The sequence below is a fragment of the Boleophthalmus pectinirostris genome, unplaced genomic scaffold, assembly GCF_026225935.1.
Source record: "Boleophthalmus pectinirostris isolate CB_2022bp ecotype Guang Dong unplaced genomic scaffold, ASM2622593v1 HiC_scaffold_17, whole genome shotgun sequence".
NCBI lineage: Eukaryota > Metazoa > Chordata > Actinopteri > Gobiiformes > Gobiidae > Boleophthalmus > Boleophthalmus pectinirostris.
The window spans coordinates 20,532,511-20,545,541 of record NW_026571115.1 but is presented as its reverse complement, the minus strand read 5'-3'; the positions used below and the strand labels follow the sequence as shown (position 1 = coordinate 20,545,541).

General features: G+C 37.8%; 4 protein-coding genes across 4 annotated transcripts in view; all 4 read right to left on the bottom strand.

The window, feature by feature from the left end:
- LOC110172416 (septin-9-like) overlaps window positions 1-12,310 on the bottom strand; it is a 48,191-nt gene extending 35,881 nt beyond the window's left edge. Inside the window, exon 1 of the mRNA XM_055152920.1 lies at window positions 12,306-12,310. The gene's annotated coding sequence lies outside the window, so the exon portion shown is untranslated. The remainder of the gene's footprint in view (window positions 1-12,305) is intronic.
- The window catches only part of pitpnc1a (phosphatidylinositol transfer protein cytoplasmic 1a), a 31,335-nt gene that overhangs the window by 7,140 nt on the left and 11,164 nt on the right, over window positions 1-13,031 (bottom strand). Inside the window, exons 2-4 of the mRNA XM_020936736.2 lie at window positions 6,498-6,646; window positions 1,975-2,063; window positions 528-535 (exon numbers count right to left, since the gene is read on the bottom strand). Coding sequence (XP_020792395.1) covers window positions 528-535; window positions 1,975-2,063; window positions 6,498-6,646 — 246 coding nt within the window. The remainder of the gene's footprint in view (window positions 1-527; window positions 536-1,974; window positions 2,064-6,497; window positions 6,647-13,031) is intronic.
- On the bottom strand, window positions 9,898-11,269 carry LOC110172806 (class II histocompatibility antigen, B-L beta chain-like). Its single transcript, XM_055152921.1, has 5 exons — window positions 11,147-11,269; window positions 10,806-11,072; window positions 10,436-10,729; window positions 10,193-10,333; window positions 9,898-10,102 (listed from the first exon to the last, which is right to left on the bottom strand). Exons 1-5 carry the CDS (start codon window positions 11,217-11,219, stop codon window positions 10,056-10,058), a joined length of 822 nt encoding a protein of 273 aa, XP_055008896.1. The 5' UTR covers window positions 11,220-11,269; the 3' UTR covers window positions 9,898-10,055.
- LOC110172816 (H-2 class II histocompatibility antigen, A-Q alpha chain-like) lies at window positions 11,472-12,493 on the bottom strand. Its single transcript, XM_020938754.2, has 4 exons — window positions 12,431-12,493; window positions 12,121-12,363; window positions 11,770-12,051; window positions 11,472-11,669 (listed from the first exon to the last, which is right to left on the bottom strand). Exons 1-4 carry the CDS (start codon window positions 12,486-12,488, stop codon window positions 11,542-11,544), a joined length of 711 nt encoding a protein of 236 aa, XP_020794413.1. The 5' UTR covers window positions 12,489-12,493; the 3' UTR covers window positions 11,472-11,541.

Here is a 13,031-nt window from a genome sequence, read left to right as displayed (position 1 = left end):
AAAAGACTAGAGTACAGCTTCTTCTTCTTGTGGCTTGTATTAAAGTGCTAAGAGCCTCTTGTCTCCTCTCCAATGCCGTGTCTTAACATAACATGGACTTTTAAATTCATATTGTCTTAACACTGCCAATACCATTTAGCCTATCTAAAATGTACCAATATTGGCTTTTTCTGTTATTAAATGAGTTTAGTAAGTGAAAGAAAAACAAAGAATAACAGATTAACCTTTTTACATGTTAGCAGTGTTACAATTGTTATTTTTGTAAGTATGTAGTGGCTGTGTGAAAGTATGTACTAGTAGAATGGATAATCTACTAAGTTTTAAATAAACATTAAAATTTTTTTTTACTCAATTCTCTCTTATCGACAATATCACTGCTGAAGTGTACAATAGAGCATTACTTGTGTGTGTGTGTGTGTGTGTGTGTGTGTATGTGTGCGTGTGTGTGTGTGTGTGTGTGTGGGTGTGTATGTGTGGGTGTGCGTGTGTTTGTGTGTGTGTTTGTATGAGTGCATAGTACTACTCACTGTGTACTCTGAGCACATTGACAGCAGATGTCATTAGAGGTAATCAAGATGCCATGGACCACGATCACAGACATGAAAGAAAAGAAGGATGAAAAATTATTAGTTTGGAATCAAAGTGATGAAGATTGCATTTCAAAACCAGCCTGGACACTGGACACATGCACCATCTAAAAGCACAGAGCAGTAAAGGCAGCACTTAGAAGTACACTTGCTAAAAGCACCAAGGACATTTCTTTGCATTTATAAATGAGGAAGGAAAAGGAATGATGTTTAGCATATTCCTAAAATGTGACATTATTTGCACCGTCATTATCATAGGATTATCACTGCAAAAAACTCAAAAATAAAATAGGACTGAATAAAATTTCAGTAGAGGTTGATTCAGTCATTTCTAACAATCAGTGATATGCTTGGTGCTTTTTAACTGAGAGCTCTGCAATCATCTGCGAGTAAAAGCATGTCATTTGGAGTTCAGAATCTGGAGGAAGAAAACTGACAATTTATTGTGGTAAATGGCTATGATTAAAACCAATCTTATTGATAGAAATTAATATATAACTAAAAAAAAATCTTAATAAAATATTTTGTCATATCACCCAGTTATATAATGTCACACTATAACAGTATTATGTATAGACGTGAATGAATGATTATAGACCAAAATTATGAAACCTTTTTGATTAATTGTTAGAGATTGCACCACTTAAGCACAAAATACATAAATACTGACATCACATTTCATTATTGACTGACACTGACCCTGACACTTAATATAGAACAATATATAACAATACAGAACTCATTAAAATAACTCTGATTTGTTTTTTCCTAATTTTGAGACATGATATCTTTTGAAGACCTCTAAAATGAGTCTACATCCAAGAAATACACCATTGCTTTTTGCATTAGATAGTGAAAACAGCAATAAGACTGCATTATCTTTCTCATTCTGTAAAGCATTTTGAATTACTTTTTTTTTTTACAAACTGTGCTCTACAAGCAAACTTGATACATTCGCTTAAGGTCCAAATGTTTCCTACATGTTTGAATTCACTATATCTTTTTAAACTGTCCCTTGGCTGGTCTTATTGGCTTTCTCTCGAGTATGCACACAGCTCACTTAACACAATACCAGCCACAATATTGGTTCCATGCCCCTTTGCCCCATCAGTGACCCAAAACAACTACCAGAAGATGAACAGAAAGTGTACCATGTTTGCAGGCATGTAGTACAGATGTATGGGCCCTGCGTACAAATCATCTTGTTGGGCTCATATTACAAGTTCTCTATATGAAAATAGCATTACTGGTTTTGTGAAGGGCCCCTCCCCTGGTCTGGGCTTTGGGCAAACAGTACCCTTTAGCCCACAAGTCCGTTACCCTTGCTCCCTGTTTGAAGCCACAGGCAGACACAAAGTAACTTTGCACTCAGATCAGAAACAGTTACCTGTAATCGTGTATGGATAATAATTCCAAGCCTTTTCAGTGACATAGAAAATCCGGGGGACGACAGCTCTGGCCCAACTCGGCAACTTACTGAAAAAAGAAGAAAATTTAATTGGATCTTTATATAACAAGTTTTATTACATATGTCTCAGAATGGTAATCGACAAGAATCTAAGGGCTTAACAATAGTCTTACGTGTGGCAGCGATGACCCCTTGGGAAGCTGATTTTATGATTATACATTGCTAGTAGCTACAGTCTAGACACTATTGTACAGAGTAGAAAAGCGGGACACAGGACAGGAGGCACGATCAGCAAATTGTATTTAAATGCCCACTATAGGTGCTGGACATTGAAATGCAAATAACTGGGAGCAGCGGGGGTGAAATCTGGGTGAAGTAAAATATGTAAAAATGGACAATGCACAATAGAAGTCTTGATTAGTAAGAGCTGCTGATGAGAATTAAACTGCCAAAAAAACACAAAAACATGATTACAATTGTGCTGTAAAATTAGCAATCTAACTTATATGGCTGAGCAAAAACTGAATCATGATCTAGTCCTTGTGACAATCTACTATTTCTACTATCACCAAAATAGCAAAACATAGACTGCCTAAAGGTCCTATATTACGCAAAACTGACTCTTGTGACCATTAAGCCATGTTATAATGTTACCTCAAAAGCATACCTGGAGATGTTTCATTCACAGCTGTTTCAGTAATCCTTTATTATTACTCTGTCTACATCTCCAAAGCTCAAAATGCTCTGTTCCAACTTGTGATGTCATGAAGCCGTAGTTTTCAAGTTAATGGCTACATTTTACCTTTAGTTCAGTAGAGGAAATTCCTGGTATGAAACCATTGTTCTAAATTATTCTAGTAAAGGTGTATGGAGCTTAAAAACACAGTAGAGCACTTCCTGTATTACTACATAACATCACAAGAAAACATTAGAAACAACATTAGAAAATAGCAAATATTTAATACTTTAAAGACAAATACTTTCATTCACACTTTTCCCTCAAATTTGTACAGTTTGTTATGTAAAGGTCTGTGTGAGTGACAGCTGCTTTTAGCCAATCATGGTCAAAAGTGGATCATGATAGAAATCTAAATTATAATCTGGCTTTGTGATATTAATTTTTGACCATGTTGCCTACATCTTCTCTTACTGTCTTTTGCTGGAGAGCCTTCTGTTCATCATACAGGAAGACAGCATCTAGCTACATGGTAACAGGTGGCGTGTATCAGACCTCACAGGCTAAATTAATAGTGTAATTAACCTCATCTTTCACTACCCACACATGAACACACATGCTAGCATCACCAGCAGCCAACTTTCCAACAGAGCTTGGCTCAGAGCCCTTTGCATTTCCCACAATGGTACTAGCCGTGTTGCCCTTTTCATTTTCCACTTGACACATTAAAAATATTGCGCCATTCAAATTGTGTATTTACTTAATAGTTTTTTGGTTGTCCTAGCCTGTAAAACTATTCAAACTGCTCTATAAGGCTTCTATTATAAAAATCAATACTTCCAAATTGAATAGCTTTGTTGTGCTGTTTTGGCTTTTGCAACTAAATGGTCTGTTGTCCCCACCAAATATTACCAGGAATAATATCAAAAGTGTATTCTTTGAAACTCAGCTTTGAAACTTAATAAATCAGTGTGAGATAGGTAATCCAATCTACAAAATTATGCATTTATATGGCACAGTTTTCTTGGCGAAACAAATTTACTAATGGCAGCATGAACCTCGTATATCAGGCCAGCTTTATTAAGAGAGCAGTAAATTCAATCTTTGTGCTCTGCTGAAAATACAATACTCATTTTATACTTATCAAGTTCAGAAGATTTACTTTGTCTATTCCATTTATCAGTCAGTTTGCTTTCACATTTGATGAAATAGCTGAAAAGCTCTGGCAGATAGAAGTAGTAAAAAGTCTGTGCTTATGATGAGTGGAGTGGTGCACTAGTATGTAATTTTCCTTTTTCAAGTGCACACCCTACTTGTGAATCTACTTGAATGGAATGTTGCATTTGATGCATTTATTTATTTACAGATGTTTTTATTGCTCAAAAATACCTTGAAAAACCTAACCCTGTGCAGCAAGATGGAATCTTGTGATATCTGAGTTCCAGTGTTGTGCATGAACTAGTTCAAAAGAACGCGTTCATTGAACACGTTCATTTTTCAGTGAACTTTGAACTGAACGCAACACTTTTGTAAATCAAGAACTTGAACGTGAATTTGTTCAAATTATGTGTGATGAACGACGTGCGTCACTGTTGGGGTTCAGTTAAACGTAGGAATTTGACGAGTGACGATCTGCTCGCACTTCACCTCGCGAAACCACAGCCGCGTGTCAACGCGAAGGCGACTCCACCGGCAGCTTTAGCGGAACGTACGGGCTCTTGTGTCTCTCAATGGGAAAGTCAATCAAACTTGACTGGGCGCGTTTAGCTGCTTGTATTTACCTTCTGTACAGGCTGACCACGGCAAACGCAAGGATTTCAAAAGTAAATTTCAAAGCACTAACTTTAACAGTCTATGTGGATCTGGGCTCTTTCACATGATACACAACTGCCCAGGGAGCACAATGTGCTGATGGTAAATGCACAAATACAACAATAGATACATGCTCTGTGTATTTTGACGGGGATACGCGCCTACGCTCGTGTAGAGCGTCAAAAAATAGGATGGATCCTATTTTCTGAAATCTACACGCACAGGACGTGCTGCTCCGCGCGCGTATTATTTTACTTGGTACATATGTCAGTAACGCGCGTCACAATGCCTTTTTAACCTGGATTGAAATGGTGGGTTTTTCGTTTTTCTTCATACAAATTTGCTAAAATCACCGCGATATCAGCAGCGGTGAAACACCGGAGGTGCGCCCGCGTAGACCGTGATCCTGAGCGAAAGGACCGACGCACAAGTCCGCGCTCCACCGAGATAAACGCAGCTGACGCCCGATCGCACTCGGGGTTCTCTCAGAGACGGTCCTAGATTCCAAGTTCAGGATTCAAAGTTCAGGACCAAACCAGGACTAATCCTGGTTTAGTCTTGGTTTAGTCCTGGTTTAGTCCTGTTTCAGTTTTGGTTTAGACCTGGTTTAGTCCTGGTTCAGTTCTGGTTTAGTCCTGGTTCAGTCCTGGTTCAATCCTGGTTTAGACCTGGTTCAATTCTGGTTCAGTCCTGGTTTAGTCTTGGTTTATTCCTGGTTTAGACCTGGTTCAATTCTGGTTCAGTCCTGGTTTAGTCTTGGTTTATTCCTGGTTTAGACCTGGTTCAGTCCTGGTTCAGTCCTGGTTCAGTCCTGGTTTAGACCTGGTTCAGTCCTGGTTCAGTCCTGGTTTAGTCCTGGTTTAGTCCTGGTTTAGTCCTGGTTTAGACCTGGTTTAGTCCTGGTTTAGTCCTGGTTTAGACCTGGTTTGGACCTGGTTCAGTTCTGTTTTAGTCCTGGTTTAGACCTGGTTCAGTCCATATACGGCGCAAAAGTTCAGCATCTTAACAGTTCTTTTGGTGAGAGTAAATTAAAAGTGCTGCAATAGTCGTGTAATGTTTTACATTTTAAATACAGTAATATTGTAATGTAACAAATGACTTTGAAATGACAGTAACAAGTCATAAATAACACATCACAGTTTTAAAGTCACTTGTCCAACAGTGTATTTTGTAAAGTTGTTGTAAACTAGAAGTCAGTTTGAAAAATAAATGCAGCCTTTCATTTACAGATCTCATCTAAATATAAAATGAACTGAACTTTGAACTAGTTCAAAATTAAAATTGTGAACTATGAACGTGAACTATTCACTTTGAACAAGTGTGAACTGAACTTTGAACTAGTTCATGAAAAGTGTGAACTTGCACAACACTGCTGAGTTCTCAAACCCACAAAAATCAGTCTGAAGATACTCCTGCTGTAATGTACATCAGAGCCTATTTTACTGAAAATATGCACTATTTTGTTTGTGAAAAATGTGCAGAAAGTAAGTGCTTTGTGCAGTTGTGGACAGGGAAGATGTCTGTGCTTTTCTCTCAATTGAATTTAACAAAAATCTGAGTTTTTTGGCTTGTCCCACTATTGTAGCACTTCGACCAATCAGATTCAAATATTCATCATGACGTTTCACTTTTTCACAATTGTTTTCAGTGAAAGTCATTCAAGATTTATACATGTGAAGAACTCTATTCAGAGTGCCACACATATCAATCTGGTATGAGCCTGTTTATGAAAAACATGCTTTTTTACAGATCTGACCTCCAACTTAGAATGGTTGTGTCACCTGCTTTTCCCTATAGGAAAGTTTAAAGCCATAATGTGGAACATTCAAGCAAAGTCGTAATATTTTGAATGAAAAAAAGCAGGAGATGGACACTACAAATACATACAGCACCTTTAAGCATAGTACAGGTCTATAGTTGTCCAACACAAGTACACTTGTTAAATTATTAAAATTAAATAAATATATAAACAAGTAAAACAAAACAAAAAAAAACAAACAAAAAAACTGCTCACTTGTTGAGGTAGATTCGTTTCTCTGTGAACTGGCCTTCCCCATGCTCTGGATCTTGATAGGGTTCATTCTGGACGACCTCAACGCCCTCCCCGCGCTCGCTCTGCTCATGGCTGTGTTTGCTGATCATATACAGCTGTCCCACGCGGTACTGAAACACAGGACCACACCACACACTAAATGAGTTTGAATTGTCTGATGGCATTATTTAAGACAATCGAGGAGACAGAGTGAGGTCACCGTGCCATGATGCACATGACATTTCAGCATTGAACGGTCACAGTGCAGTCCAATACATAATGCAAGAGCAACAGTACCGGTAGTTCTGTTACCCCACTACCCCCTTACTCTACAGGTAATGCACACTGATGTCCCTGAGCAAGGCACACATTCAATGTTGCCCTCTGCTGATGTCTTGTTGGTGGAGGGAAGAGCTGCAGAAAGACCAAGAGAGTATGCTCTGGCTACTGCTAAAGTAGTGAAACAGTAAAACAGTACATGGAGCACCAATACCACTAATGTTTGTCCTAATAGGGAAAAGCTTGTGCCAGAATCAAAATGAATATTGATCATTTGCTGTTGCGATCAGCCGGTCAACTTAACATCAAAGCTGGAACAATATGTACCAGGATGAACACTATGCTATATGGTAACTGTAAAAATAAACATGAAGGGAAAATACCAGGATTAGCGTTTTCACTGTGGGGGAATTAAAGGCTGTCTGCAGCATAGTGACAAAGACCTCATGCCAGCCTGGTCCACAATAGAAACATGAATGCCACCAGTGAGTTAAGTGACCTGCTGCTGTGGCCTCTTGTGACATATCAATCAACACCCCATGATCCTTTGCTTCGGCGTGGCCTGACACACTTGGCCCAGTGGTGCTGTTACTTTGGGGGTGGCTCGGAAAGACAGTCACATGGCAACTATTTCGAATGCATTCGGAAAATGACATAGCATGAGAGCAGAGATTTCTGAGTGTTTGTAGGCCTATTTCCGTGCCACTGAAACTGATACATTGACTCTTTACCAGTACAGTGGTCGTCAACAGCAGTCAGGACCACAACACAGACACATCCAGAGATAGATGTGAGGCCAGTGGAAAAATGTCTGTGCAGTGCAGAGTAGAAATATTTACAGTTATACTTATGTATCATGTGTCTAAAGTGGTTTAAATGTGCTGTCTGTTCAAGCAAGGTTACAAGGCAGCTACCTGCTGCTCTGCCTGGAGATGTTGATATTGCAGTGATTAAGCAAAGTAGAGGCTGAAAGTAAGGCCGCCATCACCTCCTCAAGGGCCCCACAATCAGTAAAATATAATGGATTTAATGTGTGTTATTTTGTACAGAAAAAAAAAAACGGGCCCCGAGACCAAAAAGGTTGTATTGCTTTGTCTATGTGGAATGTTCCACAGTATGACATTTAATGTATCTATAATAAAAGTAATGCACTTTACAAGCTCTCTCATGGAGCTACACTGTAGTTATTATTCATTCACCACTAATTACACACACACATCACTTTCATACTAGGCAAGAGTGGCAAAGTGCATTGCCCAATCCAGTCTAACTCTATGGAGACAAATGGGTGGCAAGTTCCAAGTCAGATGTGTGGAGAGATGACGGATGTGTGTTTTTCAAGGTATTTCTTAATAAAAACATCTGAAGATTTAATAAATGTAACATAGATGTTTAATGCAAAAACTGTAAGTATTTGTAGTGGAGTTCTATATACTCACTGTAATCATTATAGAAAAATCTGAGACAACTAAACTAAATGCTTGATAATGACAGATAGACCCTTTCTAATACATTTTAACATGGCTGTGTTAACTGATGTAGAGTAAAAAAATAAACTAACAAAAAAAACAAAACAATATATTTTAATGAATGCAATATGTAATTAAAGTTTGAAATTAGCATTACAAATATTACATCTTTTTTGAGAATCTATTTTTACAGGCATTATCTGGTTTTCCTTAGATAGGGCATTTGATGTGACAGTGTATTTGCATTTACCAGCTTTGAACTGAATGTCTCAGTCTGTTTGTATTGTGGTCTTTGAATGCATCTCTATAATGAACATGACAACATAAGTGCTCTTAGCGTGGGTATGAAGAGCCCATGAATAATTCTTGTGATCTTTTGCTTTAATCCTCACAGCTCTAGTCAGCCGAGGTGTATGTAGTCTAGTTGAGTTATATTAAATAATATGGATTTATTAGTGATTACAGAAAACAATGAATAACAGAAAATTGAATGGAAAGGCAGACACTGATTCTGACAGAACAGCTGGGAGTAAGAAGCTGATGAGACAGAGCTGCAGCCAATAGCAAGTGTTGCTTTTTGTGCCTGTAAATCCTGCCAGGTCCCCCTCACACAGAACACAATAGCAGCCGCAGTGTTAACTAATTAACATTCAACATTGAGCACTGAAAAATCAGTTGTAAGGCATTGTCCAAGATAATGGTTTATGTTAAGATTTGAATAAGATAAACAGTATAAGCATTGTCATGGAGCGGTGGTCAAAGTTTGCCTTTCTGTTTCCTAATGGAGAAATTTCTTGTTTGAGTAGTCCATGCTGTTGAATGAATGAATGAGGTTTATTGACTGGGGTATGAAGAATTTTAATTTATATAAGGCAGACTACATCTCCTTCCAGACTTCATGAGCTCATATTGTGGTCAACTGAGGACCTCTTTGTGCTGCCCTAAAGCAGTGCCACTGCCACTTCAAACTGTGCCATTCAGATTTTGTTTTTGCTGTTGTCCTCGGACAAGGGACCTCACTTTTCCTGAATTCTATAGTGTTTTATTCTTTTCTATTGAAACCATAGCCCCAGTTGGAAAGAACACAAAGTTGCGTTTCCTGCTTCTCCTTCAGTTTGTTTGTGTGTGATCAATAATTAAAACATCCCAGTAATTATATGGGTTACAACTGTGTGTTATGAATGGACATATACAATACCTGTGACCCTACCTGAGAGAACAAGAGTGCTACATAAAGTGTCTGAGAGATACAGAGCTTTATGCACTGCTGTTTCAGCATCTTACCCTTCTCCATCCTCACGTGTGCTGTGTCTGCAAAGGTTGCTAAACCTAACATTATGTTTCACTATCACTTCCTCTGCTATGCAGCAACCACTCTCATTAATGCATTTACATTTACATACACCATTTGATTCCCTGTTTGGATAAGTCTACTTAAAATGCAACAAAATACTAATAATACTAAAAATATTGTAACTTATCAACATTATAGCAGAACTGTGCCAAGTTATTCTTATTTGAGATTTCAGGAAAAACAAAACATAATGTTGTATTCTTGTCTTCCCATAAACTATCATCAGAAATATGAAACAAATGTAGTGTAAATATGTGTGAGATGAAAACAGTTTAACAGTTGTCTTAGTGAAGTTTAATGTGATGTTTATAAAATGCATTTGATATTACACAACAATTATACAAATTTTGATTCTTCACAAGAACTCTGTTGCTTATGTAGAGAAGACAAGAGATGGTCTCTGTTATTGTGACAAAGTCGAGATGAACCCTTTTTTGTTTAGTTTAAACTTTCTTCTTCATGCTCAACTGGAACTGGTGCCAATCCTACAGGGAAATAGAAACCCCATAAACATAGATATGTATAATCCAGATTAAAGTGGTAGATCTCTTGAAAAAAAATGTAAACAAGTTTACCATGCATCACTGTACAAAGTGCAGGTGTGCGTTTTTTATGTTTGATGAATCCTGTTACCAGTGCTGTTAAACCAACAACAAGAAAAAATGTCCCAACAGCAATTTTGACTCTTTCTGACCGAGGAAGGGGTGGGTGGGGATCTAGTATTAGGAAAAAAACAGGTTTACTTTAAAATCGAGAAATATGAATTTGATAAACTAAATGTATATTATAAATTAACACCTCCTAGAGGCTTGACCCACCCCAGACCTGCACCAGGGGCTCTGGCAGGGACACATGCTCTACCATACAGGACACTTCCTCTCCAGGCCTCGGCCTGTGCTCCAGGTAAGAGTGAATCTGGTAATACAGGTCTCCACTATACAAGACATCAGTGGAGGTCACAGCTGAAGTAATCTCTTCTCCATTGAGTAACCATGTCATCTGAATCTCCTGTGGATAGAAGTTATAAGCACTGCACAAGAGCAATGCAGGGTTTCTTTGACCGGACTGCTCCACTGTAGTCAGTGTGAGGCTTGGGGTAGCAGTCCTGTTTTCTAGAACAAAAACATTTATACAGAATACAGTACTATCTACATTATAAAGTGCAGAAGGATAAACCACATAACTTACTTATGACAGGAAGAAATTCTTTGCCCTCTAAACACAAAAGTAGCTGTTCAAGTTTCCTTAGTCTGCTGTCTTCAGGATCATTATTATATAAATCAGCCCAATTACTGCTGTATGCTGTAAAGCCTATCCAATTGCCCCGTGTGCTGTTGTACTGCATAAATAAGTTTCTGTTGTATCTGTATGTTAACAGATACTCAAACAAATGTTTTTCACCATCAAGGAAAGTACAACAGGCAGACATCCGTCCAACTTCATAGTCTGAAAGACCTGCAAAAAACCTCTGATATAGCATCTTTTTTCTTTTTTTTTTTTTTTTTTGGAAATGTTTTGAAATCACTCACCAAAATTCACTGACCATGCTGTCAAATATAGGAACAAATGAAGTCTGTTAAAGGCAAAGATTGTAAGGTCCATTGTTCAAGTGGAGTTACAGAGAAGGAAATAAATTCATGCACAGTGAGTGTGTCTTATGAAGCAAGTTCACACCCCTTTTCACAGAAATATTTCAGGAGGAAGTATTGTTGTTGTTTTTTGTTTTTTTTTAAACAGACTCCAAATATTTGTAATGTTTTGTTTTATTCATTAAGATGTCAAAAACTAAATTACTTTAAACAAACAGGTAATTTGCTTTACCAAAACAAAATACATATTATGTTTTATGTCCCTTTGATTAGAAATCTGATTCACTAAACTACACTAAAACTGCAAAATACAGACATGTACAATGTGTAAGCATTTAAGCATTTTGCCGCCGAGAGTCCTTGAGAAAGAGGAATGTTCCTGATATGAATGCAGCGATTCCCAGACTGGTGCAAATTGCACAGTACACCATGGGGCCAATGTCTGTCCCACTGGAGTGAAATTCTGAAATAGGAAATAAAACACGATTATGTATATTACCACAGAAAGAAAACAAACGTGAACATTTTTTATCGTTTCACCAGTTAAACTGTCCTCTACTTACCAAAGAAACGGACCACAGGTTCCTTGAGGGTTTGATGTCTCACACTGCAGCTGTATATGTCTCCATGTGCAGGGACAAAGCTCAGCATGGAAAAGACTTGAAATGTCCCATCAGAGCCTGGGATCATCTTCTCAAAGGGGTCATCTGATGCTATCACCTCTTCATTCTTGGTCCATTGTATTTTAATAATTGGAGGAAAAAAGTTTCGAACAAAACAAATAAGAGTATTATTAATCTGGTTCTTGACATCTTCTTTGGGGTAGATCAAGACTTCAGGAGCCGCTGTAAAGAGTAAAGTTAACAATGATTTCACAATTTGAAGTGAATAGTATAGTAGTTGTTGACACATACCTGGAATCTTTGAGATGGTACTATCCTGTTTCCAGGTGTTTAAGTGAAATTTACATTGAAACTGGAAATTAATTGTGTAATTAAAAGAATAAACTGAATGATAATATGATGGAACTCGGGCATTCCACACAATGCTTTTGTTGTTGAAGTCAACATATAGTATGCGATCGCCATCAGCAGTCAATGTGAGTTGAGTAGCACCCGTGTCAAAGCATGCTACATTGTGACAAAGCTGATGAATCCCTACAAAAAAATAGTTTTTGTATTTACTGACAGCTTGGATAAAAAATAAAAGAGATAAAAAACTTACCATGTACAGATGCAAAAGTACAAAAGAGAACAAGCACAGCACAGCTAAATGCAGACATTTTGACTAACAAGAGGGAATCAGCAGTTGCTTCCTCATATTTCCTCATATCAGAGAGAAACTAAACCAGCTCTGAACAATGCTTTGGTATTCTAGTGGTTCCTTGATTAGGTTCCTGATATAGTCATGTATGTCTAAACAAATTTTAATTAAAAAAAAATACAAATTAGCCATTTGGCTGCATTGAACAAACCTATTTGTGTAATTAAGTGGTTTGTGTTTTAATTAAAGCTGTCACATCTCCAGTACATATAGTGCCTGTTGTGTGGGATCAGATCAGGCATGTCACACCTGTGAGTAGTGTGAAAATGGCACTTTATCATTAGAGACGAAACTCATCATCAGTTAGCAGTGCATGTTTCTATAGCAACCAGGGATACTTGGACCTGTGACTGTCATGCGTGTGCTATACCCTCATGTATGCTGCAGGATGCATTGTCTTATGGAGGTAAACAGTGTGTGGTGGTATAGCGCTGAGGGATTATCTCACCCTAATCAATACCTGAGTATATATAGCAATATAAATTATATGCAGTTACTTGTT

What these genes read in the sequence shown, in the direction of transcription:
- LOC110172816 (XM_020938754.2), bottom strand. Translation starts at nt 12,488, where the DNA reads ATGTCTGCATTTAGCTGTGCTGTGCTTGTTCTCTTTTGTACTTTTGCA. An exon ending in TACCATCTCAAAGATTCCAG is followed by an intron (nt 12,052 to 12,120) that starts GTATGTGTCAAC and finishes TACTCTTTACAG; the next exon opens with CGGCTCCTGAAGTCTTGATC. An exon ending in ACCTGTGGTCCGTTTCTTTG is followed by an intron (nt 11,670 to 11,769) that starts GTAAGTAGAGGA and finishes TTCCTATTTCAG; the next exon opens with AATTTCACTCCAGTGGGACA.
- LOC110172806 (XM_055152921.1), bottom strand. Translation starts at nt 11,219, where the DNA reads ATGGACCTTACAATCTTTGCCTTTAACAGACTTCATTTGTTCCTATAT. An exon ending in AGCATGGTCAGTGAATTTTG is followed by an intron (nt 11,073 to 11,146) that starts GTGAGTGATTTC and finishes GGTTTTTTGCAG; the next exon opens with GTCTTTCAGACTATGAAGTT. An exon ending in AGAATTTCTTCCTGTCATAA is followed by an intron (nt 10,730 to 10,805) that starts GTAAGTTATGTG and finishes TTTTTGTTCTAG; the next exon opens with AAAACAGGACTGCTACCCCA.